A 27,497-nucleotide genomic window follows, 5' to 3' on the forward strand; every position below is an offset into this window, starting at 1 on the left:
ATAATGCACACTGCTTCACTAATAACGCACTGGGGCCAGATTACAGGCTACAAAGGACATGACAGGTTCCCTTTACAATATCTGGAAAAGCCATAAATGGGGCAAATAGTTTGAAGAATTTGTGGCCAATCAGAACGTCACTAAGAGATATTGGATAGCACTGCAGCCTTGTAGCACTGGGGGTCCTGGGTACAAAGCCCACCAAGGACAACATCTGCAAGGAGTTTGTATGTTCTCTCTGTGTTTGCGTGTGTTTCCTCCGGGCACTCCGGTTTCCTCCCACATTCCAAAGACATACTGATAGGGAATATAGATTGTGAGCCCCATCGGGGACAGTGATAATGTCTGTGAAGCGCTGTGGAATTAATGGCGCTATATAAGCAAGTAAAATAACGAAAAAATAAATTTTCTCTCCAATAATCTGGCCAAAATGCAATGATGAATCAGGCCCAAAGTGTTTCTCGTAAGCCGTGCTCTTCCAGTCACCTGAACACTGCAGCCAATCACAGGCTGCAGCGGTTCTCTGACGTCTGTACAGGGCAGACACGTTAGGAGCCAGTGCAGACCTCCTGAGCATCCGTCGCTGGATTCGCGGGAGCGCTGGAAGGAGCCTGTGCCCAGGTTTTCTTATTTTAAGCAGTTTGATGCCTGTTTTTTCTACATTGCACAACCGCTTTTAAAGGCAGCAGAATTTCTACACAAAAAGAAAACGCTAGATGCGAACATGGCCTGGCTTGGCTGAAGCAGAAAAACGCTTCACACACAAAAAAAGGGTCAAAATCCGCACAAAGAACATCATGAAAACGTGATTCTTTCATGCTGCTTTCTGTTGTGGCATTTTCAGCCACCTACTGATCACAGAGGATATCAGTTACACTACAATCATTACCATTTGAGGACATATTTGCTTTCATACAAGTTCTATGTGATAAAGAATTAAATAAAGGATCCTGTATGCCGCCTAGACGGATCGAGATTACAACTGGATCCATTCTAGCGATAATCTACTACCGGATCACGGATAGGACCTGCCAACATCAAAGATGGCGGAAGCGGGCATGCAAGGTACAGTGACAGGTCTCGCGAGATCTCCGCCCTCCGCCTGGTCGTCACGGCTTAGTTGCGGCGCATGCGCGTCCTGCGCTGTCTGACCTTGCCCGTAGTCACCATGTTGTCCCGCAGCAGCGTCCTCATCTTTCAGCCACAATGGTAAGTGTCGGTGCGGGGACCGAGGGGAGTTTATGGGCCGTGCACAGGGCAACCCGAGCCGGCTGTGATCGCTGGGCTCGGTGGTCCTCAGTGTGCGACGTTTTATGTGAACCCCCGGGACATAGACTAGGCCGCAACCGGCCCCTGTGCTTCAAGGTGTCAGAGCAGTGACCGGAGGAATGGCTCCAGTGTGCATGGGATGAGATCCATACATCAGGATTGTAAGTCTCCCCATATCATGCGAATAAGACCTTCTCCTAGGGCTGGGCACCAACCGGGACAGAGCCCTTACCCCGGGTACGGGGCACCGAGCAGGGACAGAGCCCTTACCCCGGGTACGGGGGAACCGAGCAGGGACAGAGCCCTTACCCCGGGTACAGGGCCCCGAGCAGGGACAGAGCCCTTACCCTAGGTACAGGGCCCCGAGCAGGGACAGAGTTGTTACCCTGGGTACGGGGCACCGAGCAGGGACAGAGCTGTTACCCTGGGTACGGGGCACCGAGCGGGGACAGAGCCCTTACCCCCTGGTATGGGGCACCGAGCAGGGACAGAGCCCTTACCCCTGGTACAGGGCACCGAGCGGGGACAGAGCTGTTACCCTGGGTACGGGGCACCGAGCAGGGGGCAGATCCCTTACCCTAGGTACAGGGACAGAGCCCTTACCCTGAGTACGAGGCACTGAGCAGGGACAGAGCCCTTACCCTACATATGGGGCACTGAGCAGGGACAGAGCGATTACCCTGGGTACGGGGCACCAAGCAGGGACAGAGCCCTTATCCTCGGTACCGAGCACCAAACAGGGACAGAGCCATTACCCTGGGTACAAGACACCGAGCAGGGACAGAGCTGTTACCCTGGTTATGGGGCGCCGAGCAGGGAGCAGATCCCTTACCCCAGGTATGGGGCACCGAGCAGGGACACAGCCATTACCCTGGGTACGGGGCACAAGCAGGGACAGAGCCGTTACCCCGGGTACAGGGCCCCGAGCAGGGACAGAGCCCTTACCCTGGGTACGGGGCACCGAGCAGGGACAGAGCCCTTATCCTAGGTATGGAGCACCGAACAGGGACAGAGCTGTTACCCTGGGTACGGGGCACCGAGCAGGGGACAGATCCCTTACCCTAGGTACGGGGCACCGAGCAGAGGACAGATCCCTTACCCTGGGTACGGGGCACTGAGCAGGGACAGAGCCCTTACCCTGGGTACGGGGCACCGAGGAGGGGCAGAGCCCTTACCCTGGGTACGGGGCACAGAGCAGGGACAGAGCCCTTACCCTGGGTACGGGGCACCAAGCAGGGACAATACCCAGAGCACAAGCTTGCATGGAATGACTGCTTATATGGAGTATGTGGGCAGCGCTTCCTGTCATGTAGGTCACCTTTTAGCCCTCCATAGATCAAACATGATGTCCTGTTTTGTGTTTTAGGGGTCAAGTCAGGAACATGGCAACTCTGAAGGACAGTGAGTATCCATCCGACACGTAAGATGAGTGTATTGGACAGCAGTGCCTGAAAAGAGGAGGGTTTATCTAGTTAATGGGGTTGTCAAAAAAATGCATGGGGTCTGTCACATGTACTCGCAGTGATCTGTGGGAGACTGACACTCGCCTGTACATAGGGATCACTTTTACCTGTTATGGCGCTTAGGACAGCCCTTCACGAGTCTGATCTCTGTGTACCTGTAAACTTTGATAAGGATTTCACTCTGTAATTTTTGGAAGTGCACTGTACTTTTACTGTGCAGAAGCTGAACCACAAAATCCGTAGGGTACCGTCACACAGTGCAATTTTGATCGCTACGATTCGTGACGTTGCAGCGTCGTATGATTATCGCTCCAGCGTCGTAGACTGCGGTCACACTTTGCAATCACGGCGCTGGAGCGATGCCGAAGTCCCCGGGTAACCAGGGTAAACATCGGGTTACTAAGCGCAGGGCCGCGCTTAGTAACCCGATGTTTACCGTGGTTATCAGCGTAAAAGTAAAAAAAAAAAAAAAACCGTACATACTCACCATCTGATGTCCGTCAGGTCCCTTGCCGTCTGCTTCCCACTCTGACTGTCTGGCGGCCGGAAAGTGAGAGCAGATCACAGCGGTGACGTCACTGCTGTGCTGTGCTCTCACTGTACGGCGGCGCTCAGTCAGAGCAGGAAGTATGTACGGTTTGTTTTTTTTTACTTTTACGCTGGTAACCACGGTAAACATCGGGTTACTAAGCACGGCCCTGCGCTTAGTAACCCGATGTTTACCCTGGTTACAAGCGAACGCATCGCTGGATCGCTGTCACACACAACGATCCAGCGATGACAGCGGGAGATCCAGCGACGAAAGAAAGTTCCATACGATCTGCTACGACGTACGATTCTCAGCAGGGTCCCTGATCGCTGCTGCGTGTCAGACACAGCGATATCGTAACGATATCGCTAGAACGTCACGAATCGTGCCGTCGTAACGATCAAAATTGCACTGTGTGACGGTACCCTTAGACTGTATTCTTAGAGGCAACTTGTCTTGTTGAAAATGGTATCTGATCTGTGACCAAGGTGTTATAGAGCAGGAGGAGCTGATCAGATTATCCTTTATTGTGGGAAAGTTGCATTCATTGAAATCCCTGGCGTTTTGTATGTGTGTGAGTCCAGTGGGCGGTCGTACAAGTGATTGACAGTATATACATATAAACACCAGGGATATCGGTGGATACAAGCTACACTGAATCTTTTCCCATAAACCTACATACCATTGTGCTCTGCTTCTTCTCTGTACCATGCTGTCTTCAGAGAGGACCAAATGTACACCGTGACAGGTTCCCTTTATATTTCTAGCGACTGGACCAAAAATAACGTGTCCAGCTAACTCCTGCTAGCCTAGTAAAGGTGATCCACTTCTCAAAGCAGGTGTTGCTGGATTAGGAAAAAAATATATACTAAATCAGCGAAATAGCACACAAGTCCATCATGTTTCCTCACCGCCACTCCGGTGGGTCCGCTAGACAACTTGTTCTGCAGAGATGATGCCACTTACATTCATGTGACCGCTGCAGGCAATTACTGGCGGACCTACTTTCCACAAGCTAATGTCAGTGATTGGCTGCAGTGGTTATGCAGTCTCCATTGGAACCACAACTAACTGTAAGGCACTGAAGTGTCATGGAACTTAAAGATGGTAGATGTGCCATGGATGACTGTGGTGGAAATGCTAAAGGATATTTCACACCAGTGTTACAGGCGTTGGCACGGGTCACCATTACTCCTTTTCTTTTGTAACAGCCCAAACCCCCATGACGCTGTGTCCCACTTTGGTATACAGCTGCTATGGTCTTTATTACAACAATTGATCTTTGCCCGTGTCTAAGTATAAGGCTTCTGTGTATAACTCCAGCAACAATGCGGTGCTGCCGCCATCCTACAGCAGATACAGATGGGGCGTCATGAACCCCAGTGACTTCTAATGGGGCAGTAAGGGTTGTGCTCCGCTCTCCTGCTGTCAGGTCTTGTGAATACAGTGGATGTTATTGAGCTTGGACTTGACTGATGCGAGTTAAACTCCTGTGTTCCAGTCACCAGGCGACTGAAATCCATCAAGAATATCCAAAAGATCACAAAGTCTATGAAGATGGTGGCAGCTGCCAAGTACGCTAAGGCTGAAAGGGAGCTGAAACCTGCCAGAGTATACGGAACTGGAGCTTTAGGTAAGGCTGTCTTAGAAAACTGCATGAATTCCTCCAGGTATTTATTGTTTATCAACTATGGAATAGTGTCAGGGCATGCTGGGAGATGTAGTTTTACAACACCTGGAGAGCTGCACTATGCGGAGCACTGGGAGGAAGGTGAAGATCTTGTCTTTTTCTTTTTCTCATAGCATTGTACGAGAAGGCTGAGATTAAGGCTCCTGAAGACCAGAAGAAGCATCTGATCATCGGTGTGTCCTCTGATAGAGGTCTTTGTGGTGGTATTCATACCTCCGTGGCCAAAGCCATTAAACACGAAATCTCTTCGCTTTCTGGTGGTGGAAAAGAAGTTATGGTTGTTGGAATTGGGGACAAGCTGAGAGGCTTACTTCAGAGGTTCGTATGAGCAGCTTGGGATCCGTTCACAGGTGGAACCTACTGAGAATTCCTGCCCGAGCTCTGGGAGATATTCTCTAATGCCTGGTGGGCTTGTGTGACCCTGGCTTTCTCAATTAGGATACCTCCCTACTTTAAAAGATAAGAGGCACGCCTACAACCGTTCTAATTTTATACTAAGCCAGTTCTTTACGCTCACTCAGTCCTTTTTATATGTGCTCATACAGAAATCTATCTCCTAATATATGATGTCTCCTCAGTATGATGCCACCTGCCTGTGTGACCTCCTTCTCTGCCGGCACTCACATAATCACAAAATGTCTTGTAGCCTGAATGTCCTTGGTAGTCCTTCAGTCTGTGCATAGACTGAACGGTAGAGCAGAGATCTGTGTCCTGAGAATATAGACAGCTGAATTCAAGATGTCTCCCTGAACAGCACCTCCTAAAATGTGAGAAGTCCTGCTGGATGTGGAATGGATGGGCCATTGATGCCTTTCTGGAAAGATTCCCTACTTCTTTTTGCTGGTTTTTGGCAAAAAAAGTACAAATAGAATCTGATTGTGGCCTTCTATAGATCATAATTGTGATATGTAGAGAATAGAGGCATTCTATGTACGGTACATGGAATCTAAAGTGAACCTGACGGCAGGATTTACCCTAGGGGGTATTAGCAGCACTTCATCAGCCACCTAATGCCATTTGTAATGGTCTTTATATTACACCAAACCGATACAGGTGTGTTTGGAAACAATGTTAAATCCTTCCGGCCTGCAGCTAGTGGACTTGTCTGGGACCCCTGTCGCTCACTGCGACATCCTAGTGGGAGGAGGGGGAGAAGAGGGACCATGATGACTTCTTCACCTCTCCATCCTCCCTGCAGATGCCCAGTAGGTGTGACCCCAGCAGCTATAGTAATGGTTAACAGAGGTCCCAGACGAGTCGAGTACCCTCAGTCAGGGAGGATTAAACAATGTGTGTTAGATATAACTCAGGGATCATTACCGGGGTTGTCCAGTACTCGGATGACCACTTGTTGAATACTGTATTCCGCAGTGTGATGTAAAGATGATATATACCCTCCTGCATGGCGCCATTCCAGGAGTGTCAGGACCCGGTGCTCACGCAACATTGTACCTCAATTCTACAAGCAATCAGTGGTCTCTAATGGGCTGCAGTTCTTACACTTCCCTCTGACATCTGAGGGAATGCAGCCTGTTAGTGACCCCTGATTAGCTGCAGTGCTCACGTGGCATAATACTATCACGTAAGCACTGAGAGGAGACCTGGTGTCTACATCGCTGGAATCGTGCTTGTGAGGGAAGTGTCTGTTTCTATGTTTCTCAGTGAAAAATATCAATGTTTAAGACGGTAATGGACAATCCCTTTCAAAATGGTAGCTGATAGTGTGCTAATACCTCTACACTAGCATTTTGGACAGCCCAAAAGGCCCATTCTTGAGTGCCCATTGGCATCTTCTCATGACCTCAATGATTGTGACACATGCCAACCAATTCTGGAATTTGCTTATAAAGTGAAATTAATGACAATCTTAGACGCCAATTTAGGATTGTGAAGACCACTTCATTCACAAAGTTAACCTACACTGAAATAGTAAAAGTACTTTAAATGGTTTCTGTCAACCATTTCTAATGACCATTGTCTTCTTTTCTTTAAGGACTCATGGTAGTCACCTCCTTTTGACCTTCAAGGAAGTTGGCAGGAAGCCTCCTACTTTTGGTGATGCCTCTGTGATTGCTTCTGAGCTACTGAACTCTGGTTATGAGTTTGACCAAGGCAATGTGGTGTTCAATAGATTCAGGTACCAAGATTGACTATGGACTGATGGCTGCTGTGCGGTATGTTCCTGTGCTGATCCCTTTGTTCTTGTAGGTCTGTGATCTCTTACAAGACTGAAGAAAAGCCATTCTTTTCTCTTGACACTGTTGCACACTCTGGTAAGTTGCTCGCGTTTTTTTTCTTTTTTTTTTTTTCTTTCTTGCATGTGATTCAGGTATTAACTCTTTAGAAGATGTGCACCCTACATATTTGGTGCTGGCACGGTAGTGTAACAGTGGTTGGAGTCTATTGAAGTTACCGGGGCCTTAATACAAAATGCAAAACAGTATTAAATTATACTTTATTATTATTTTTTTTTTTTTTTATAACGGTTCAAGTAACCACTCCGATTCTTTTTCTGGAATGTGAATAGCAAAATATAAAAACATACCATATTTAGTATCGCTGAGTGGGACACTGTCCAAACTAATAATAAATCAGAATATTTATCCCGTATGGTGAACACCAAACCTACAAAAGGGCTGAGCTTTTCCTATATGTGCGTGCAGGTCATAGGAAGCTGAATAAGAGGATACCTTGATATATCCAATCCGATGTCTTATTCCAGATCTATCCAGGTTTTTCTTATATGTAAATGAGCTTTTCAGGGCTATGGGGCAGGGCTGGACTGGCCATCGGGCATTTCTGGCAAATGCCAGAAGAGCCGGTGCCTGCAGTGGGCCACTCGATCTGTTGTCCCCTTCACGCTGTCGGCGGGCGTTCTGTTTTCTGCAGCCAGCACACGAGGCAGCATCAGCTTGCCTTGTGCACAGGATTGCGCTGCACTTCTAAAATCACTGCGGCTGCCACGCTAGACAGGATGAAGTTGATGGCCGCGGTCTGACGTTCTGAACACCAGCTGTCATGCGGTAACATAGACACGGGGGAGGGGGAGAGGCGCGCTCTGCTCTTCTATGCTGCTGGGACCCTGCCACTTACTGCAGCCTGGGGTTAGGAGTCAGGACATCAGATGCTCATTTCCTCCTGTCCAGCCAGGCGGCAGGGACAGAAAGGATTTACGAGCTGCCTTACCCGAGTGCATGGAGCAGATAAGAAGCACAGAAAGCCAGGAGTTGTACCTGGAACTAGCTAAGAGGCAAGCTCTAATAGAATTAAGAAAAAAAAAGCTGTATCCACTCGTCTTCCCTCAAAAAATCACTACTCCTGTGGTGAACTATACTCCCAGCATGCCATAGGAGCTGCTGTACATGCTGGGAGTTATAGTTCTCAAAAGCAGGGAAAAGGCTATGTGCACACGTAGTTTTGATGGCTGCGGATTTCAGAAATCCGCAGGTAAAAGGCACTGTGTTTTACCTGCGGATTTACCGCGGATTTATCGTGATTTTTGTGCGTATTCCACCTGCGGTTTTACACCTGCGGATTCCTATCATGGAGCAGGTGTAAACCGCTGCAGAATCCACACAAAGAATTGACATGCTGCGGAATAAACAACGCAGCGTTTCCACGTGTTTTTTTTCCGCAGCATGTGCACTGCGGATTGCGTTTTCCATAGGTTTACATTGTACTGTAAACACATGGAAAGCTGCTGCAGTCCCGCAGCGGCAGATCCGCAGCAAAATCCGCAACGTGTGCACATAGCCTAATAGTCAACCATGGGACATAGATGGCACCTGTGTGATCTTAAAGGAAATCTGATGGCTGAGGGTATGTTTCCACTTGGCGTATTTGCTGTGGAGTTGATGCAGTGTCCTATCCGCAGCGGCCAGATGTTACAGCATAGCGGATGGGATTTTATGATATCCCATCTCCACTAAGCGTGCACTGACACCTCCGTGACGTCATCCCAGGTCCTTCACACAAAGCATCCATGGGAACAGAAGGGGCCGCGTGCACCGCTGAGAGGCGGGAAGACTCCGGGGGCCATCGGAAGGTTAGTATATCAATATTTTTTATTTTAATTCTTTTTTTTTTTTTTTTTTTTTTACAGGGATATGGTGCCCAGTCCGTGGAGGAAAGTCTCCTCTCCTCTACCCTGGGTACCAACCACACATGATCCGCTTACTTCCCGCATGGTGGGCTTAACCCCATGCGGGAAGTAAGCGGATCAGTGCATTACTATGTGTGCGGAATCCCCGCGATTCCACAAAATAATGAACATGCTGCGTTTTTTTTCCGGAATTCGTTTCGGCTCCGGAAAAAAACGCAGCATGTGCACAAAAATTGGGGATTGCATTCTAATTAATAGGATTCTTAATTTAAGCAGTTTTTTTTCACGTTTTTATATTGAAAAAACTTGAAAAAAAAAACGTGAAAAATCCTGAACATGTGCACTTAGCCTTAGTGTGTAACCACCATACGACAAGTGGGCCTGTGTACCTTCAAATGCCAGGGCTGAATGTTTGTCCCAGTCCGGCCCTGCTATGGGGAGAATACTGATCTGCATGAGAATCTGCCTCCAGAGCATGTGTATATGTATATGCTTTCTTGTGCTGTGAACATCTGAGTATTTATATGAATTTTTGTATCCAATAGGCATGGCTGATTTTATTCGTATTTAATGTTTATTTTAATTATTTGTTTGTTTTTCTTCATGTTGGTGAAGTCCTTGGGGAAGGATCAGCACCTAAAAGGGTTACTGTTGGTTATAGGGATAACCCGGTTAAATTAAATCCATCTGGAATCCTTTATACAGACCAGTTAGTTTCTAAAAAGGGTGACGCCCAGAAACTCAGATGCGGTCTTCCTCATTTGGAGCTGGAGGAAGACATGTAGTGTCAAAATATGTCGTCCATGAGGGACTGACTGTATGCAAAATTGTTATTGAAGAAACCTGGAACTTTTTAATGGATAAATAAAAGTTATATTTTACTCTACCATTGGACTGATCGCTGGAGAAACAAAAGCCATTTCTCTCCCTCTATCTATCCATCCATTCATCTATCCATACAGTACAGACCAAAAGTTTGGACACACCTTCTCACTTAAATATTTTTCTGTATTTTCATGACTATGAAAATTGTACATTCACACTGAAGGCATCAAAACTATGAATTAACACGTGGAATTATATACTTAACAAAAAAGTGTGAAACAACTGAAATTATGTCTTATATTCTAGGTTCTTCAAAGTAGCCACCTTTTGCTTTGATGACTGCTTTGCACACTCTTGGCATTCTCTTAATGAGCTTCAAGAGGTAGTCACTGGGAATGGTCTTCCAACAATCTTGAAGGAGTTCCCAGAGATGCTTAGCACTTGTTGGCCCTTTTTGCCTTCACTCTGCGGTCCAGCTCACCCCAAACCATCTCGATTGGGTTCAGGTCTGGTGACTGTGGAGGCCAGGTCATCTGGCATATCACCCCATCACTCTCCTTCTTGGTCAAATAGCCCTTACACAGCCGGGAGGTGTGTTTGAGGTCATTGTTCTGTTGAAAAATAAATGATGGTCCAACTAAACGCAAACCGGATGGAATAGCATGCCGCTGCAAGATGCTGTGGTAGTCATGCTGGTTCAGTATGCCTTCAATTTTGAATTAATCCTCAACAGTGTCACCAGCAAAGCACCCCAACACCATCACACCTCCTCCTCCATGCTTCATGGTGGGAACCAGGCATGTAGAGTCCATCCGTTCACCTTTTCTGTGTCGCACAAAGACATGGTGGTTGGAACCAAAGATCTCAAATTTGGACTCATCAGACCAAAGCACAGATTTCCACTTGTCTAATGTCCATTCCTTGTGTTCTTTAGCCCAAACAAGTCTCTTCTGCTTGTTGCCTGTCCTTAGCAGTGATTTCCTAGCAGCTATTTTACCATGAAGGCCTGCTGCACAAAGTCTCCTCTTAACAGTTGTTGTAGAGATGTGTCTGCTGCTAGAACTCTGTGTGGCATTGACCTGGTCTCTAATCTGAGCTGCTGTTAACCTGCGATTTGAGGCTGGTGACTCGGATAAACTTATCGTCAGAAGCAGAGGTGACTCTTGGTCTTCCTTTCCTGGTAAGGTCCTCATGTGAGCCAGTTTCTTTGTAGCACTTGATGGTTTTTGCCACTGCAGTTTGGGATGCTTTCAAAGTTTGCCCAATTTTTTGGACTGACTGACCTTCATTTCTTAAAGTAATGATGGCCACTTGTTTTTCTTTACTTAGCTACTTTTTTCTTGCCTTAATACAAATTCTAACAGTCTATTCAGTAGGACTATCAGCTGTGTATCCACCAGACTTTTGCACAACACAACTGATGGTCCCAACCCCATTTATAAGGCACGAAATCCCACTTATTAAACCTGACAGGGCACACCTGTCAATTGAAAACCATTACCAGTGGCTACCTCTTGAAGCTCATCAAGAGCATGCCAAGAGTGTGCAAAGCAGTCATCAAAGCAAAAGGAGGCTACTTTGAAGAACCTAGAATATAAGACATATTTTCAGCTGTTTCACACTTTTTTGTTAAGTATATAATTCCACATGTGTTAATTCATAGTTTTGATGCTTTCAGTGTGAATGTACAATTTTCATAGTCATGAAAATACAGAAAAATCTTTAAATGAGAACGTGTGTTCAAACTTTTGATCTGTACTGTATGTCCGGTGTAATCACACACAGCTCTGCAGAGAGCGGCTATTAAACATCACACTGGTAACTCCCCTTTTATTTAAAATAATCTCTGGAGGCAGATTTTAATACAAATCTGTATCCAGCCCATACATCTTAACTTATTTACATATAAGAAAAACGTGGATTCGGATCGCAAATATCAAGGTATCATTTTATTGCGCTTCCTGTGACCTACAAAGACGGCGTAGGCTTACCCTGTAGTGGCCACTATACAAGTGCCATCTGTGTAGTTCTCTGCTGGGCAGCTGAGCACATGCAGCCAGCTCCTAGAACAGCCGATTGGCGGGGTTACCGAGTGATGCTTCCCCACCAATTTGATATTGTAATTGCCCTGACCTGCAGAATACAGTTAGCATCATTTTTACTACAAAAGGAACACTGAGAAAAGGAAAATTTTATGTTTGGGATTTTATTTTTAATTTGTTGGGAATCACTAAATGAAAGCAAGAAAAAATGAAAGTGGCTGCAGTAGCAAGGTGCAAAAATGAGTGGAATTTGTTTTCTTCCAGACAGCATCACTGTGTATGATGACGTTGACGCAGATGTGCTGAGAAATTACCAGGAGTTTACCTTGGTTAATATCATATACTTGACTCTGAAAGAGGCCACCGCCAGTGAGCAGAGCGCCAGGATGACTGCTATGGACAATGCCAGCAAGAATGCTTGTAAGTCAATGAGCTTTCACTTTGGCAGAAGATAAATTCTAGAATTGAGCAATAGCTCGTGATGTTTTTTGCACCTTGATCTAAGCAGGGCTGTGGAGTCGACAAGCCAAACCTCCGACGACTCCATTTCATGTCACCAACTCCACCAAAATGGGCTCCGACTCCACAGCCCTGGATCCAAGACAAAAATTAGAGTTGATGTTATTTTTCCCCTCTTTCCGTAGCTGAGATAATCGACAAATTGACATTGTCTTTCAACCGCACCCGCCAAGCCGTCATCACCAAGGAGCTTATTGAGATCATCTCTGGTGCTGCTGCCCTGTAAGTACACGGCGTGCATCTCTACAGACTGTCTTACTGGCCAGGGTAACAGAGGACTTTGGACAGAGTAGTAGAGACCTTAGATCTACCATGGTGGGAATTATTGCTGCAACATTATTTTGACGTATATATCAAAGTAGTATAACGGTATAAGAGGTGCACTATTAGAATTTGTGCTTTACACTTTTGTGCCGTTTGTATATGTGTTTTGGTTGAATGCTGTATTCTGCATGTAATACGGAGCAGCTGACCAATGAAGAGTTAATACGTACAACTGTGTCTGGTTTTTGCATGGTGTGCTTTTAAAGGGGTATTCCCATCTCCAAGATCCTATCCCAATATGTAGTAGGTGTAGTAATAATATTAGCATATACCTCCAATTAGAAATGTAGTGTAGTATTTCTGATTCGCTATGTCTCTTTCCTCATGTGCAGGCATTGCAGGACCTTAGGTATCCATGGTTACGACCACTGATGTACTGCGAGTTAGCTAGTTGCTAGTGGTCGTAAACATGGATACCTCCTGCAATGATTGCACAAGAGAGAGGAGACATGGTGAATCAGAAAACTATGCTACATTTCTAATTGGAGGAATTTGCTAATATTCTTACACCTACTACATATTGGGATAGGATCTTAGAGATGGGAATACCCCTTTAACTTGCCTGTTTTATTTCTAACACTTTTACCAGGGCGTGAATAATACCCGCATGAGCTGTGGTCAGGTAATAATGTCCTCATAAGACGTAGTAATAGTTTATTGCTTGTAATTTGCTAGTGATATAGAGGATTAGGGGGAGCTCTTGCCTTTGTTTTCCAAAGGACCTTATTATGTATATACATTGATGGGATGTACCATTGCCGATTGCTTCATTTACATAAATTAGTTCCCCCCAAAATTGGGTCTATCATATTCAGGAACCATGCTCTCCAAGGATTTCCAAGCTAGCATAGCCATTAAGACTACAAACTCCTGTCCCTTTTAACAGCATCTTCATAATGTTGAGCTGATCACTAGGTGTCTGTCGGCACATTCTAGATGGCTGCTTGTTTCTCACAATATAGCAGTGCATGATAGAACGCATCACTGCTCTGAATCCTTATGAGCCCCAGCTGATTTTGTGCCGTGGATTTCAGCGTTGGGTAATATGGTGAGGTCTATAGTAGGACACCTGCCCTGCCATGGTTGTTCCCAACTGTCCTCATAGTATACGGACAGGTTTGTTATCCTTTACATCATTCTTATTCCTGGCTCTTAGACCCCCTTTGATCTTGTATCACCCCCAAAACACTAACTAACACAGGAATGTAGGGGAAAATCATACCTGTAGTATCACTTTTAGTGGTTTAGTTGGCATAAAAGAAGGAGTTTAATGTCTTGTATGCTTGATGTGAACAAGTGCTTAGTATACTGTAACCCTCTTTCCTTTGTTGTGTTTTTTTTTTTTTTTTAATACTGAACATTGTCATATCTTGATCGACTCAACAGCACTAATATACTGCCTGAAGTCTCCAGCCGTGCCCTTAGTGATATTGCTGGCTCCGCTCTGCAGTACAGTATGGGCTGACTACAGCTAGATATGACTCTGCAGTGTCCGTGCGGAGGTGCAGAGCCGCTGATTGAGTACGGTGCTGTCAATCAAGATAGGACAATGGTCGGATCTGCACGGACACTGCAGCCGCGCACACATGGGCACGTGGCTGCTCTCATTGATGGCTGCGGCCACAGCTCGGCACTGTACTGCCAGAAACACCCTTGTGAGCTCTGCTGCATAGATGAAGCAGCACTTCAGCGCTGTCAATCCAGATATCCATGTTCTAGTAAGCAAATTGTGGGGGTATCAAGGGTGCACTTAAGGTCCTTCATTTGCATTTTTTATGCTAACTAATCCATTAACATAAATACTACATGTATGATTATTTTTTTTATATACTGGCTATTTTCCCTACATACCTATATAAGTGTTTTAGTTTATGGATGGAGGAAACAGATTCCCATTTCATGGCCTTAATGGTAGAAAACTGGCTCCATCCTGAGCTACAGGCTGAAGTGCTGAGTAATGTGTTTTGTTTATTAATGTCTTAGTTCCCCAGATATTGGCTTATAAAGGTTGTATGGAAATGTCTGTTTGGACAACAAGGGTGGCAATCAGATTTTTCTCAGTGGGCTTCCCCATTTCTCTAACCAACCCATAAGCAGTGTATTACTGGTGGGGAAAAATAGAATACGACCCCAGACAGGGACTCTAGGTGGGGTCACAGGAGATTACCGAACTTTCATGAGATGCCGTTTTGTTCTGGGAGCAGTACTGGCACGCTGCTATATGTGGATGGGGACATGATGGATTCTTTATAAAATGTTCTTATGGCCACTTTCTCTCCACAAGTGAAGTGTGACCAGGGAAACGTATAGTGGAAACACTCGCACCTTCCGTGTCTTAGAGCCCGTCCTAGCTGGCTGTGCAGTGGCGGTAGGCTCCATGACACGTCAGCTTGTCCTGTAACAATAGTGCAGCTGTGCTTCTGCTGGCGTACAAAAGGCTTAAACTACCCCACTACATGTGCTTACCTTTACCTTGCTACAAATGCCATCTCTCCATAGTTTAATTGTAACTTGTTAACGAACATAATGAAATATTTACCTAAAATTCTTTTTTCGTCTTTCAGATAATGTACCATCAGCGTGTCTGGATGTCGGCGTCTCAAGGGATTGGTTTATTGTGGAGAGAACCAATATTTGTAAATTCTATTACAATAAATTGCTTACCTGTATGGCTGTGCTGCTGTGTATCGTTTCATTCGGTTCAGTGCTCTCCTCTACGGGTAAAATGAGGAAACCTACTACTCCCATAGCCTCACATCAAAAGATGATATTGTGACTAAAGGGAATCTATCTGCAGGATTTCACCTCCAAACTACTTATATGCACATGTGGCACTTTCAAAGACAAGTCCAGCAATACCTTTACATGGCCAGTCTGTTCCTCCTTTTGTTTGTTTTCATTGATATGCAAATGAGGGGTAGATCTGAAGCCTCTGTCACTCCAGCTCTGTTCTCCACCCAGCGCTGCCTGCTCCTGCCTGACTGATGGCTCATCTGCCTGAAGTCAAACAGGAGGAGGCAGTGCCGTGAGGGGAATAGATCTGGAGTGACAGATGACCTCTCAGTTCAAACACTGATTTCTCAGTATTGGAGGAACTAGGTAAAGGTATTGCTGGACTTGTCTTTGAAAGAGCTACATGCGCATATAAATAATTTGGGGTGTGAACTCCTACTGACACATCTCCTTCAAGGTATTGTTATTTCATACAGCGATGGCTTTATCACTAGGGTGTACCATCCCAGGGTCTGACTTCTGAAACACATGCCATACCTGATAAGGGTCACAATGCAGATTAAGTGTGTAGGTATGAGCAGCACATAAGAGAGCATACAGTAATGGCACATCAAAGTCTTACTCCAATTTATGAGCTGGAAATCCTTCTATTTGATAATTTGCAGAGTTCTCTATGTACAGCAGCAACTGCCCCATCAATGTTTGGTGGAGCTAGGCCCCCTCTTAAAGATTTTAGGAAAACTTGAGGAATAGTGGTACACACTTCCATTAGCCTAGGAACAATGTATTTTTAAGCATTTATAATTTAGGTTGGACCATTGATGCCAGCCAGGTGCAGTTTCTGCATTCACAACAGAACACTCGTCTCTTAAGATCATAGATTACCATCTATCTTTTCAGGCTGCAGAAAAGATGGTCACCTCCTGTGCCCTGCTTCCACTCAGGTTTGGCTTGCAAATAAAAATGCAAACTACTGCTGTGCAAACATGGCCTCAAGCCAATTAAAAAGGCCGTAGCTTTGACCTGATTTTAAGACATATTGTCTGTTTCTTTAAATCCTATCTGATAGGCTTTATCACTGTATGCAGGTATAGTAAGGCCACGTTCATATGGTAGTATTCTGCATCATTATGCTGCATAAACAGCCGATCCAACTATCACACCAGGTAGACCTCATATCTACTGATACTGCGGTGTGACAGTCATCTATTTCTATGTACGGTAAAATCAAATGTATAAAGGCACTTACCAACTCAATGGGAATGTATAGATGTGTGTGGCACTCCGTAAAAGAGAAAGATGCCAATGTATAGTCACAATGTATTTATGACCAGTTTATCACGGTGTGGAGAGCTACTGAAACAGTCATTATATTGTTTGTCATACAGGACTCTGTGCTAAAATCCGTTACCCATGTCATAGTCACTCTTACATTATATAGCAATTCCACATCATATGGAAACCAAGCTGTAATTCACACATAATTACCTACAATCCCCATAAAATGACACCTTATTAGGGTGCAGAAAAGTCTGTATTTTACAGGGAATCTGTCAGCAGGTTTTTGCTATGTAATCTGAGGACAGCATGAGCTAGGGGTTAAAAAAAATGAATTAAACTATGTACAACATGTCCGGCTGTGTGCTGTTGTTTAGACTGAAGCTTAAGGGTAAGTTCACACAGGGCGTTTTTGCTTTTTTTTTTTTTTTTCTGCAGCAAAACCTGATCAGCTTGGCAGGAAAGAAGCTGCATCAAAAATGCAGGTTTTGGTGCTTTTTTTTTCTCTTTGTCCATGCTAATGTCCTTGGATTTTCAGCAGCAAATAATACCTGCGTTTTTGCTGCGTTTTTTTTCAACACCCAATCAAGTCAGTGGGTGAAAAAACACAGCAAAAACGCTGAAAGAAGTGACATGCTCTATGTCCAAAAAAACGCAGCAATGCATGAAATACTGATCTCACAAAAAACCAATGTGTGTGCATGAGATTTCTGAAATCTCAGAGTCTTTGCTGGTACTGTAAAAAGCAGCTGAAAATTGGCATAAAAAACGCAGCAAAAACGCCCTGTGTGAACTTACCCTTAATGTGAATAACATTGCTGTGACTAGCTGGCCTTCAAATCTGACTCCGCCCCCTTCTGTGATAAGCAGCTCACTGTTTATAAACAAAGTACATGCAGAGCAAAAAGAAAAACCAGCTCACCGCAATCAATGTCCAAATGGTGCCGCAGCACGGAAAGGCATCTTTTGCAGGTCCGCAGTAGAAATGGCAGACGGAGGAGTCCAGCTTCACAGGATAAAACTTGTCTTTATTAGTTAGTACTAGTGAATACCGAAGGTGAAGGCAAAAACATGAATGGAATATCACAAAAACTTCATTATGAAAAAGCTGAAAGCTCTGAAATCAACGCATTTCCGGTGTGATACATAGTCATAGAATAACTGGAATCACAGGATAGATAAAAATGTTAGTGATATGCAAATGAGGGGAACAAATGGAAACAATATTTACAAAACATAATTCATTCAGTATCAAGCATGAGTGCAATGTGCAGAAATCCATCCACTTACACTCCTTGGCAGTCGATCAGTGAGTTTAGTAATGGTTGTCTGAGGTGTGTTCAGCCACACTGAATGCAAATCGTAAAAATCTGCTGCTGGCAGCTCCCTTTGCAACTGCCAACCGATGATGTCTCCAATGTGCCTGATGGGAGACAAGTCCATAGATGCTGCAGGCCGTGGTAGTACGTTTAGGCCAAGCAGACTGTGCACAGTAACTTGAGCAACATGCAGCCTGACATTGCTGTGTTGGAATACTGGAAAAACCCCACTGGTTTAATGACCAAATCAATGTAACAGCAAGCTGCTAGTGTACTTCAAATGATCAATAAAGGAGTCTGACTACATTGTTACTCTACACCTTGGGCTCCTTCACACGTCCATTTTTTTAAGGGCCACAAACGGACACACGCACACCCATTGTCTTCAATGATGGTGCCTACGTGTCCGGTTTTTCAGACCGCCTGAAAAGCCCACAGACAGGTCAGTTTTTTTTAATTCTCAGCAGCACGAACAAAATGCATGCCACACGCTGATGAGATACATGTGTCACCAGTGTGATGCAACAGTGCCTGGGAAGAAGCGTTAATGTTTGTGCTGTTCCCAGGCGCCGGCTGCAGATAGCAGCTCTCATCATTGTATCTTGGTCTCCCTGAGATAAGCGCGACAATGATGGGAGTTGTATTCAGCACCTGCTATGTTCCTCCTATGTAATATGAAGAAATAAACTTAAAAAATGACATGGACTCCCGCGCAAATTTCATAACCAGCAGAGGCAAAGCCCACAGCTGGGGACTGATGTTAATAATTTGGGAAAAGGGACAATGTCCCAAAAAGGTTCCCAGGCTACTAATAACAGCTCATAGCTGTTTGCTTAGCCTTTACTGGTGAATTAACTAGGGATCCCAGAAAAAATAGAGCCCCCCTATAAATTCAAACCAGCAAAGGCTAAACAGACAGCTGAGGGTTGATATTAATAGCCTGGGAAAGGACCAGAGATATTGCTTCCTTCACCTCAGGCTACCAACATCAGCCCTCACCTGTCCCAGAAATGGCACATCCATACGCTGCGTCAAATCTGGCACTTAGCCTTGCTTTTCCCAGTTGCCCTGTGGCAGTGGCAAGTGGGGTAATATTTGTGGGGTTGATGTCAGCTTGGTATTGTCAGCCCAGGGATTAGCAATGGAGAGACGTCTATAAGATGCCCTCATTATGAACCCCATAGTACGTCTTGAAATAAACACAGCAAGAATCGAATCCTTTGTTTGAAATAAAACAAAACACCGTTTTGCACATTTATTTAAAAAAAAAAAAAGTTATACTCGCCTCTGTGCCATATCCTCTGTAAAAAAAAAAAAAAAAAAGTAAAAATAATAAACAACCATATCCCTCACCTGTGCGACGTGTAGATAATCCATACTTGTCCCACACCGTAATCCATCTCTGTGACATCTGGTTTTCGAATTGAACGATGGCATGATGTGATGGTCCAGGTTGAAAAACATGAGCCAATGAGCTGCTTTGTGTGCAGTTTCAGTGATGAGCGATGATGTCATAGCGCAGTGGTTCTCAACCTTTCTAATGCCGTGACCCCGCAATACAGTTCCTCATGTTGCAGTGACCCCCAACCCAAAAAATAATTTTGGTGGCTACTTTAAAACTGTAATTTTATTAGTTATGATTCGGAATGTAAATATCTGATATGCATTATGTATTCTCATTGCTACAAATCAAACATAATAAATAATCACAAAATGTTGCAGGAATCTCCTGCACTGCAACATGGTGTTGGGTGCCAGCACAGCCCGCACAGTGGTATATCCAGCACAGCCCGCACAGTGGTATATCCAGCACAGCCCGCACAGTGGTATATCCAGCACAGCCCGCACAGTGGTATATCCAGCACAGCCCGCACAGTGGTATATCCAGCACAGCCCGCACAGTGGTACATCCAGCACAGCCCGCACAGTGGTACATCCAGCACAGCCCTCACAGTGGTATATCCAGCACAGCCCGCACAGTGGTATATCCAGCACAGCCCGCACAGTGGTATATCCAGCACAGCCCGCACAGTGGTATATCCAGCACAGCCCGCACAGTGGTACATCCAGCACAGCCCGCACAGTGGTATATCCAGCACAGCCCTCACAGTGGTATATCCAGCACAGCCCGCACAGTGGTATATCCAGCACAGCCCTCACAGTGGTATATCCAGCACAGCCCGCACAGTGGTATATCCAGCACAGCCCGCACAGTGGTATATCCAGCACAGCCCGCAGTGGTATATCCAGCACAGCCCTCACAGTGGTATATCCAGCACAGCCCTCACAGTGGTATATCCAGCACAGCCCGCACAGTGGTATATCCAGCACAGCCCTCACAGTGGTATATCCAGCACAGCCAGCACAGGGGTACATCCAGCACAGCCCGCACAGTGGTATATCCAGCACAGCCCTCACAGTGGTATATCCAGCACAGTCAGCACAGGGGTATATCCAGCACAGCCCTCACAGTGGTATGATATGACGTCATCGCGCACCCGCAGTGTACTGTCAGAGGCAGAGCGGGGAATGATGGGAGAGGGAGCGTCAGGTGACGCTCTCTCTTTCATCATTGCATTGAACTATACCGGTGTCATAGACGCCGGTATAGTTAAATGCGGCGGCGGCACTGGGGGGGGGGTTCCGGGGGAGGAACAGTGCAGCGGCCCACTACTGGCATCGGCTCTTCTGGCATTTGCCAGAAGTGCCCGATGGCCAGCCCGGCCCTGCTCAGACCTGCCGGCCCGCGGCCCCTGACCTGCGGGGCCCGGTCGCAATGGCGACCGCTGCGACCGCGGTAGTTACGCCCCTGAACACAGTGATGGCGGCGGATCACTGCTGGGTACCGAACGGCTCCTTTATGGCGTGCTCTTCCGCAGCCCTTCAAGCCGATTACCGATGCCGGCAGCCGCGTTCTTCCTGCATCCCTGCATTCCGTTGCCAGATACGTGCCACAGATTCCGGATCTGTCCTGGCTACACCAAACAAGAAGGGGGGACGTCGGAAGTTGGTATCTCCCTAGATCCGATGCGCGATCTATTCATTTTCCTGCGGGGATCCCAAAGCTATGCCGGGAGTAAAGCTAGCAGCAGGGGCGTAGCTAGAGCTTTTGCCGCCCGGGGCTGTTCCCGAGTTTGGCGCCCCCCCCCCCCCCCCCGAACTTATGTGATTTTCACACTTAGTCATGTACCGACGAGCTCCTCTCCCTTAAGCTCCCAATGTTCAGTGAAAAACTGAGAGAAGCAGAAGAGAAGCTCGATGTCACAGGACCATGAGTATGAAAATCGCATATGAGTGAAGTGTTCCATGTGTCGACGACTGGAACCTGCAGAGCTGAATCCTGACATCGCAGCTTCTGAAATCTCACAACGCATGCACTGCACACTTTTAGGATTCTCCCTTGCCGGTGGACGGTCATGTCAGCACAAGTATGTGATTTGTATACTTCTGACCACATTCCGACTAGACGTGCCCGGCCTCACTCAGTTCATTTTCATTGAGTGAGGCCACACATGTCTAGTCAGCACGTGATCGCATGTATGTAAATCGCCAGCACCAGAGAATCCTGACAGTGTGCAAGGTGCACTGTGAGAAGTCAGAAGTCTGCAGTCACAAAGAATGACTGCAGACTCATCACAAACCTGGACATCCCCTTTAATGCTCCTAACATAAATAAAAACATGAGAATTAGTCAGTATCACAAATAACATTTACATCCAGGTACCTTATAGATGACGTTGCCTCTGGAGCCGTTCTTCTTTTCTTCATGTTGTCCAGACCCCATGATGCGTTTTCTCATCCACAGCCGTCTCTGCAGACTTCCATCTTCTCCGTTCTTTTGCAGAAAATCTCCACATGACGCCCTTAAAGATACAAGTGTCATTATAATGCTCCTGAATAAAAAAATTGCCCCTCACTATATTGTCTGCACAAAATATGACCCCCACACTGTCTGTCTTATGGTACACGCTCTTTACACTGACCTCCCCTTTCCATACTGGCCCCCTCTTCACACTGTCCTCTCAGACTGTGTCCCCCCTATAGGGCCCAGTATTTATACTGTACTCTCTCATCATACTTCCCCTCCTTGGTATACTGTCCCCTCCTGGCTGTGCCCTTACACTGTCCCCCATGCTACGCATGCACACATCCCAACACCCTCACTCCCCGTACTCTGTCCACATACGTTTTTCACATCGCTACCCATACTGTGTCCGCATACAATCCCCCGTTTGACCCCAAACTGTCTGCACCCATCCCCCATACTGTTTCCTCATATATGCCCCCCCATCTCCCCCTTTGCTCTTCATTTTGTGTCCTTAGATCTCCCCCACACATTAAATCCCCCCATCCCCATGACAAATCTCCCCCCACACACATTTAATCCCCCATCTCCACTCCAATTCTCCACACACAATAAATACCCCCATCTCCACTCACATTAAATCCCTTCCCCACAATAAATCCCCCCATCTCCACTCATATTAAATCTCCCCCCCCCACAATAAATCCCCCCTCCCTACTCACATTAAATCTCCCCCCCACAATAAATCCACCCAGCTCCACTCATATTAAATATCCCCCATCCAATAATATATCCCCCACCACCACTCACATTAAATCCCCCCACAATATATCCCCCCATTCCCACTCACATTAAATCCCCCCCACAATGTATGCCCCCCATTCCCACTCACAGTAAATCCCCCCCACAATGTATGCCCCCCATTCCCACTCACAGTAAATCCCCCCCACAATGTATGCCCCCCATTCCCACTCACAGTAAATCCCCCCCCACAATGTATGCCCCCCATTCCCACTCACAGTAAATCCCCCCCCACAATGTATGCCCCCCATTCCCACTCACAGTAAATCCCCCCCACAATGTATGCCCCCCATTCCCACTCACAGTAAATCCCCCCCCACAATGTATGCCCCCCATTCCCACTCACAGTAAATCCCCCCCCACAATGTATGCCCCCCATTCCCACTCACAGTAAATCCCCCCCACAATGTATGCTCCCCTGCACCTTCGGTGTCTTCAGCTCCACTGGAGCACTTACCACCGCTCTGTGTCTCCTGCTCTGCCGCGCAGGTGAGTGACGTCAGCAGCGTGATCACATGACCTGATCACGCTGCTGGCGTCGCTCTGACCCGGCAGTCAGAGCTTCAATTGTACTCGTATCACAGATACGAGTACAATTGAACACTGGGAGCCGGCGCGCCGCAGCTTCTGTGTGCCGGCTGTCAGCTTGACAGTCGGCACACAGAACAGCTGACTCACAGTGCGGGGGCGGCAGAATGCAGCCGCCGGGGGAGACACTGCGGACCGCCGCTTTAGGCGGCCCGACTGCGCCCCCCTGCCGGCTGCAGCCGCTGCACTGACTCACCCCCGCATTGTGCCGCCCCCAGCATTGTGCCGCCCGGGGCGGACCGCCCCCCTCTTCCTACGCCACTGGCCAGCAGTCCAGGCATACGGGGGGGGGAAGGTGGATGGGGAGGTGAGAGAGGTGGCGACCCCTGTGTTTTGGTCGTTCGACCCCCCTCGGGGTCGCGACCCCCAGGTTGAGAACCGCTGTCATAGCGGATACCGCTGGTCACTGAAGCTGCATTCCCAATCTCAACAATGATGTGAGCTGCCTTCAGCAGCCGGTGCCTGGGATCAGCGTGAACGGTACTGCTTTTCCCAGATGCCGGTATGTGTCACACGGAACAAACGGATCCATGTACATATGGATGGCACACGGGCCAAAGATCTCTCCAGTAATGTTTTTTTCTGTACAGGAATCACCAGGATGTGTGAAAGAGGCCTTATTTCCAGTAGTTGGGCCAAAGTAATGTTTCCTCTTGAAAGCTTCTTCACTACCTTATGTGGTCTCCAGAGAGCCAACGGATTGGAGGCCTTTCCTCTTCAAAGATGACTTCCACGTTTGTTTTTTGACACAATGGCAATGCTCCAGTCTGTCCTCAACTCTGCTGCCCGACAAATCCACCTCTCTCCTTACTACTCCCCTGTTTCTCCCCTCTGCAAATCCCTCCACTGGCTCCCAATTCCCCAACGAATCCAGTTCAAACTACTAGCACTGACCTACAAAGCCATCCACAACCTGTCCCCTCCCTATATCTCTGAACTAATCTCCCACTATCTTCCCTCACGCAATCTCCGATCCTCCCAAGACCTCCTACTCTCCTCCACACTTATTCGTTCCTGACACAACCGCCTCCAAGATTTCTCCCGAATATCCCCCATCCTCTGGAATTCCACACCTCAACAAGTCCGGTTATCCACCACCCTCGGATCCTTCAGACGGAACCTGAAAACCCATCTCTTCAGGAAAGCCTACAGCCTGCAATAACCATTCTGCCGCCTCACCAACCACCCGAGCTGCTGCACCCCCGACCTTCTGTCTGTTCCCCACTATACCATAGAATGTAAGACCGCAAGCACAGGGTCCTCTCCCCTCCGTTCCAGTCTGTCATTGTAAATTTGTTTACTGTAAACGATATCTATAACCCTGTATGTAACCCCTTTCTCACGTACAGCACCATGGAATTAATGGAGCTATATAAATAATAATAAGAGGCCTTTTTGAGGAAACATCTTACTTATGCTGTTCCAATGATTGTGATTTAAACAGTCTCTTATATGAGCACCTCTGGTATCTCCAGTGTTAGATAAAAAAAAAAGGTGGACAGCAGTGTGAGCAGTCTCTTCTTACCTCAGCACCCCTGGTATCTCCAGTATTAGATCAGACTTGGTGTACAGCAGTGTGAGCAGTCTCTTCTTACCTCAGCACCCCTGGTATCTCCAGTATTAGATCAGACATGGTGTACAGCAGTGTGAGCGGTCTCTTCTTACCTCAGCACCCCTGGTATCTACAGTATTAGATCAGACATGGTGGACAGCAGTGTGAGCAGTCTCTTCTTACCTCAGCACCCCTGGTATCTCCAGTATTAGATCAGACTTGGTGTACAGCAGTGTGAGCAGTCTCTTCTTACCTCAGCACCCCTGGTATCTCCAGTATTAGATCAGACATGGTGTACAGCAGTGTGAGCGGTCTCTTCTTACCTCAGCACCCCTGGTATCTACAGTATTAGATCAGACATGGTGGACAGCAGTGTGAGCAGTCTCTTCTTACCTCAGCACCCCTGGTATCTCCAGTATTAGATCAGACTTGGTGTACAGCAGTGTGAGCAGTCTCTTCTTACCTCAGCACCCCTGGTATCTACAGTATTAGATCAGACAGGGTGGACAGCAGTGTGAGCAACTTCTTACCTCAGCACCCCTGGTATCTACAGTATTAGATTAGAAAGACATGGTGCACAGCAGCCTCTTCATACCTCAGCATCCCTGGTATCTCCAGTATTAGATCATATGGACAACAGTGTAAGCAGCCTCCTCTTAGCTCAGCATCCCTGGTATCTCCAGTATTAGATCAGACAGACATGGTGGACAGCAGTGTGAGCAGCCTCCTCTTAGGTCAGCATCCCTGGTATCTCCAGTATTAGATCGGACAGACATGGTGGACAGCAGTATGTGCAGCCTCTTCTTGCCTCAGCATCCCTGGTATCGCCAGTATTAGATCAGACAGACATGGTGGACAGCAGTATGTGCAGCCTCTTCTTGCCTCAGCATCCCTGGTATCGCCAGTATTAGATCAGACAGACATGGTGGACAGCAGTATGTGCAGCCTCTTCTTACCTCAGCATCCCTGGTATCGCCAGTATTAGATGGGACAGACATGGTGGACAGCAGTATGTGCAGCCTCTTCTTACCTCAGCATCCCTGGTATCGCCAGTATTAGATCAGACAGACACGGTGGACAGCAGTATGTGCAGCCTCTTCTTGCCTCAGCATCCCTGGTATCGCCAGTATTAGATCAGACAGACATGGTGGACAGCAGTGTGAGCAGCCTCTTCTTGCCTCAGCATCCCTGGTATCGCCAGTATTAGATCAGATAGACAGGATGGACAGCAGTGTGAGCAGCCTCTTCTTACCTCCGCACCCCTGGTATCTACAGTATTGGATCAGACAGACGTGATGGACAGCAGTGTGAGCAGCCTCTTCTTACCTCAGCATCCCTGGTATTGCCAGTATTAGATCAGATAGACATGATGGACAGCAGTGTGAGCAGCCTCTTCTGATCTCAGCATCCCTGCTATCTCCAGTATTAGATCAGACATGATGGACAGCAGTGTGAGCAGCCTCTTCTGATCTCAGCATCCCTGGTATCGCCAGTATTAGATCAGACATGGTGCACAGCAGTGTGAGCAGCCTCTTCTTGCCTCAGCATCCCTGGTATCGCCAGTATTAGATCAGACAGACATGATGGACAGCAGTGTGAGCAGCCTCTTCTTACCTCAGCATCCCTGGTATCGCCAGTATTAGATCAGATAGACAGGATGGAAAGCAGTGTGAGCAGCCTCTTCTTACCTCAGCACCCCTGGTATCTACAGTATTGGATCAGACAGACGTGATGGACAGCAGTGTGAGCAGCCTCTTCTTACCTCAGCATCCCTGGTATTGCCAGTATTAGATCAGATAGACAGGATGGACAGCAGTGTGAGCAGCCTCTTCTGATCTCAGCATCCCTGCTATCTCCAGTATTAGATCAGACATGATGGACAGCAGTGTGAGCAGCCTCTTCTGATCTCAGCATCCCTGCTATCGCCAGTATTAGATCAGACATGGTGGACAGCAGTATGTGCAGCCTCTTCTTGCGTCAGCATCCCTGGTATCTCCAGTATTAGATCAGACAGACATGGTGGACAGCAGTGTGAGCAGCCTCTTCTTGCCTCAGGACCCCTGGTATCGCCAGTATTAGATCAGACAGACATGGTGGACAGCAGTGTGAGCAGCCTCTTCTTGCCTCAGCATCCCTGGTATCGCCAGTATTAGATCAGACAGGATGGACAGCAGTGTGAGCAGCCTCTTCTTGCCTCAGCATCCCTGGTATCGCCAGTATTAGATCAGACAGGATGGACAGCAGTGTGCATTACACCTACCCCTACTCTTATACCCCCCTCTGGCATCCTCACCTTTTTTCGGTGCAGCTCTGGTCTCATGGAGCCATCTTGTGACTGCAAGTCCGAAGCTATGTCACAGGCTCTCACTACAGGCCTATGAGAGCTAGAGCGAGGCCCCCATGGACTTGTAGTGAGTTGTGTGTGACCTCTGGCTAGGTCACATTCTGTGGGGGACAGATGGGCGCAGCGGTGATGACAGAGGAAAGCGCTGGAAGGCGAGTATCGTATCACACAGGGGGCAGGGGATTTGAAGCAACACCCCAGCAGTAAAATAAAAACCTGCTGCAGTGGAGCTATCTCCCAGACAAATAACTGTGATTTGCTAATGAAAGGCAAGGAATTTATTAATAATGACATTCTCTTCATTTTTTTTTTAC

General features: G+C 47.0%; 1 protein-coding gene across 2 annotated transcripts; it reads left to right on the forward strand.

Moving 5' to 3' along the window:
- Positions 1–1,086: 1,086 nt before the first annotated feature.
- On the forward strand, positions 1,087–15,432 carry ATP5F1C (ATP synthase F1 subunit gamma). 2 transcript variants are annotated; one of them, XM_077264500.1, is made up of 9 exons: positions 1,087–1,209; positions 2,636–2,670; positions 4,763–4,894; positions 5,065–5,269; positions 6,945–7,088; positions 7,160–7,224; positions 12,185–12,340; positions 12,565–12,661; positions 15,328–15,432. In XM_077264500.1, exons 1-9 carry the CDS (start codon positions 1,130–1,132, stop codon positions 15,329–15,331), a joined length of 918 nt encoding a protein of 305 aa, XP_077120615.1. In that variant the 5' UTR covers positions 1,087–1,129; the 3' UTR covers positions 15,332–15,432. The 2 variants fall into 2 exon arrangements, with proteins under 2 accessions (XP_077120615.1, XP_077120616.1); XM_077264501.1 differs by lacking the exon at positions 15,328–15,432 and having other exon boundaries at positions 12,565–12,665.
- Positions 15,433–27,497: the final 12,065 nt, after the last annotated feature.

This window comes from Ranitomeya variabilis, chromosome 5 (genome assembly GCF_051348905.1).
Source record: "Ranitomeya variabilis isolate aRanVar5 chromosome 5, aRanVar5.hap1, whole genome shotgun sequence".
NCBI lineage: Eukaryota > Metazoa > Chordata > Amphibia > Anura > Dendrobatidae > Ranitomeya > Ranitomeya variabilis.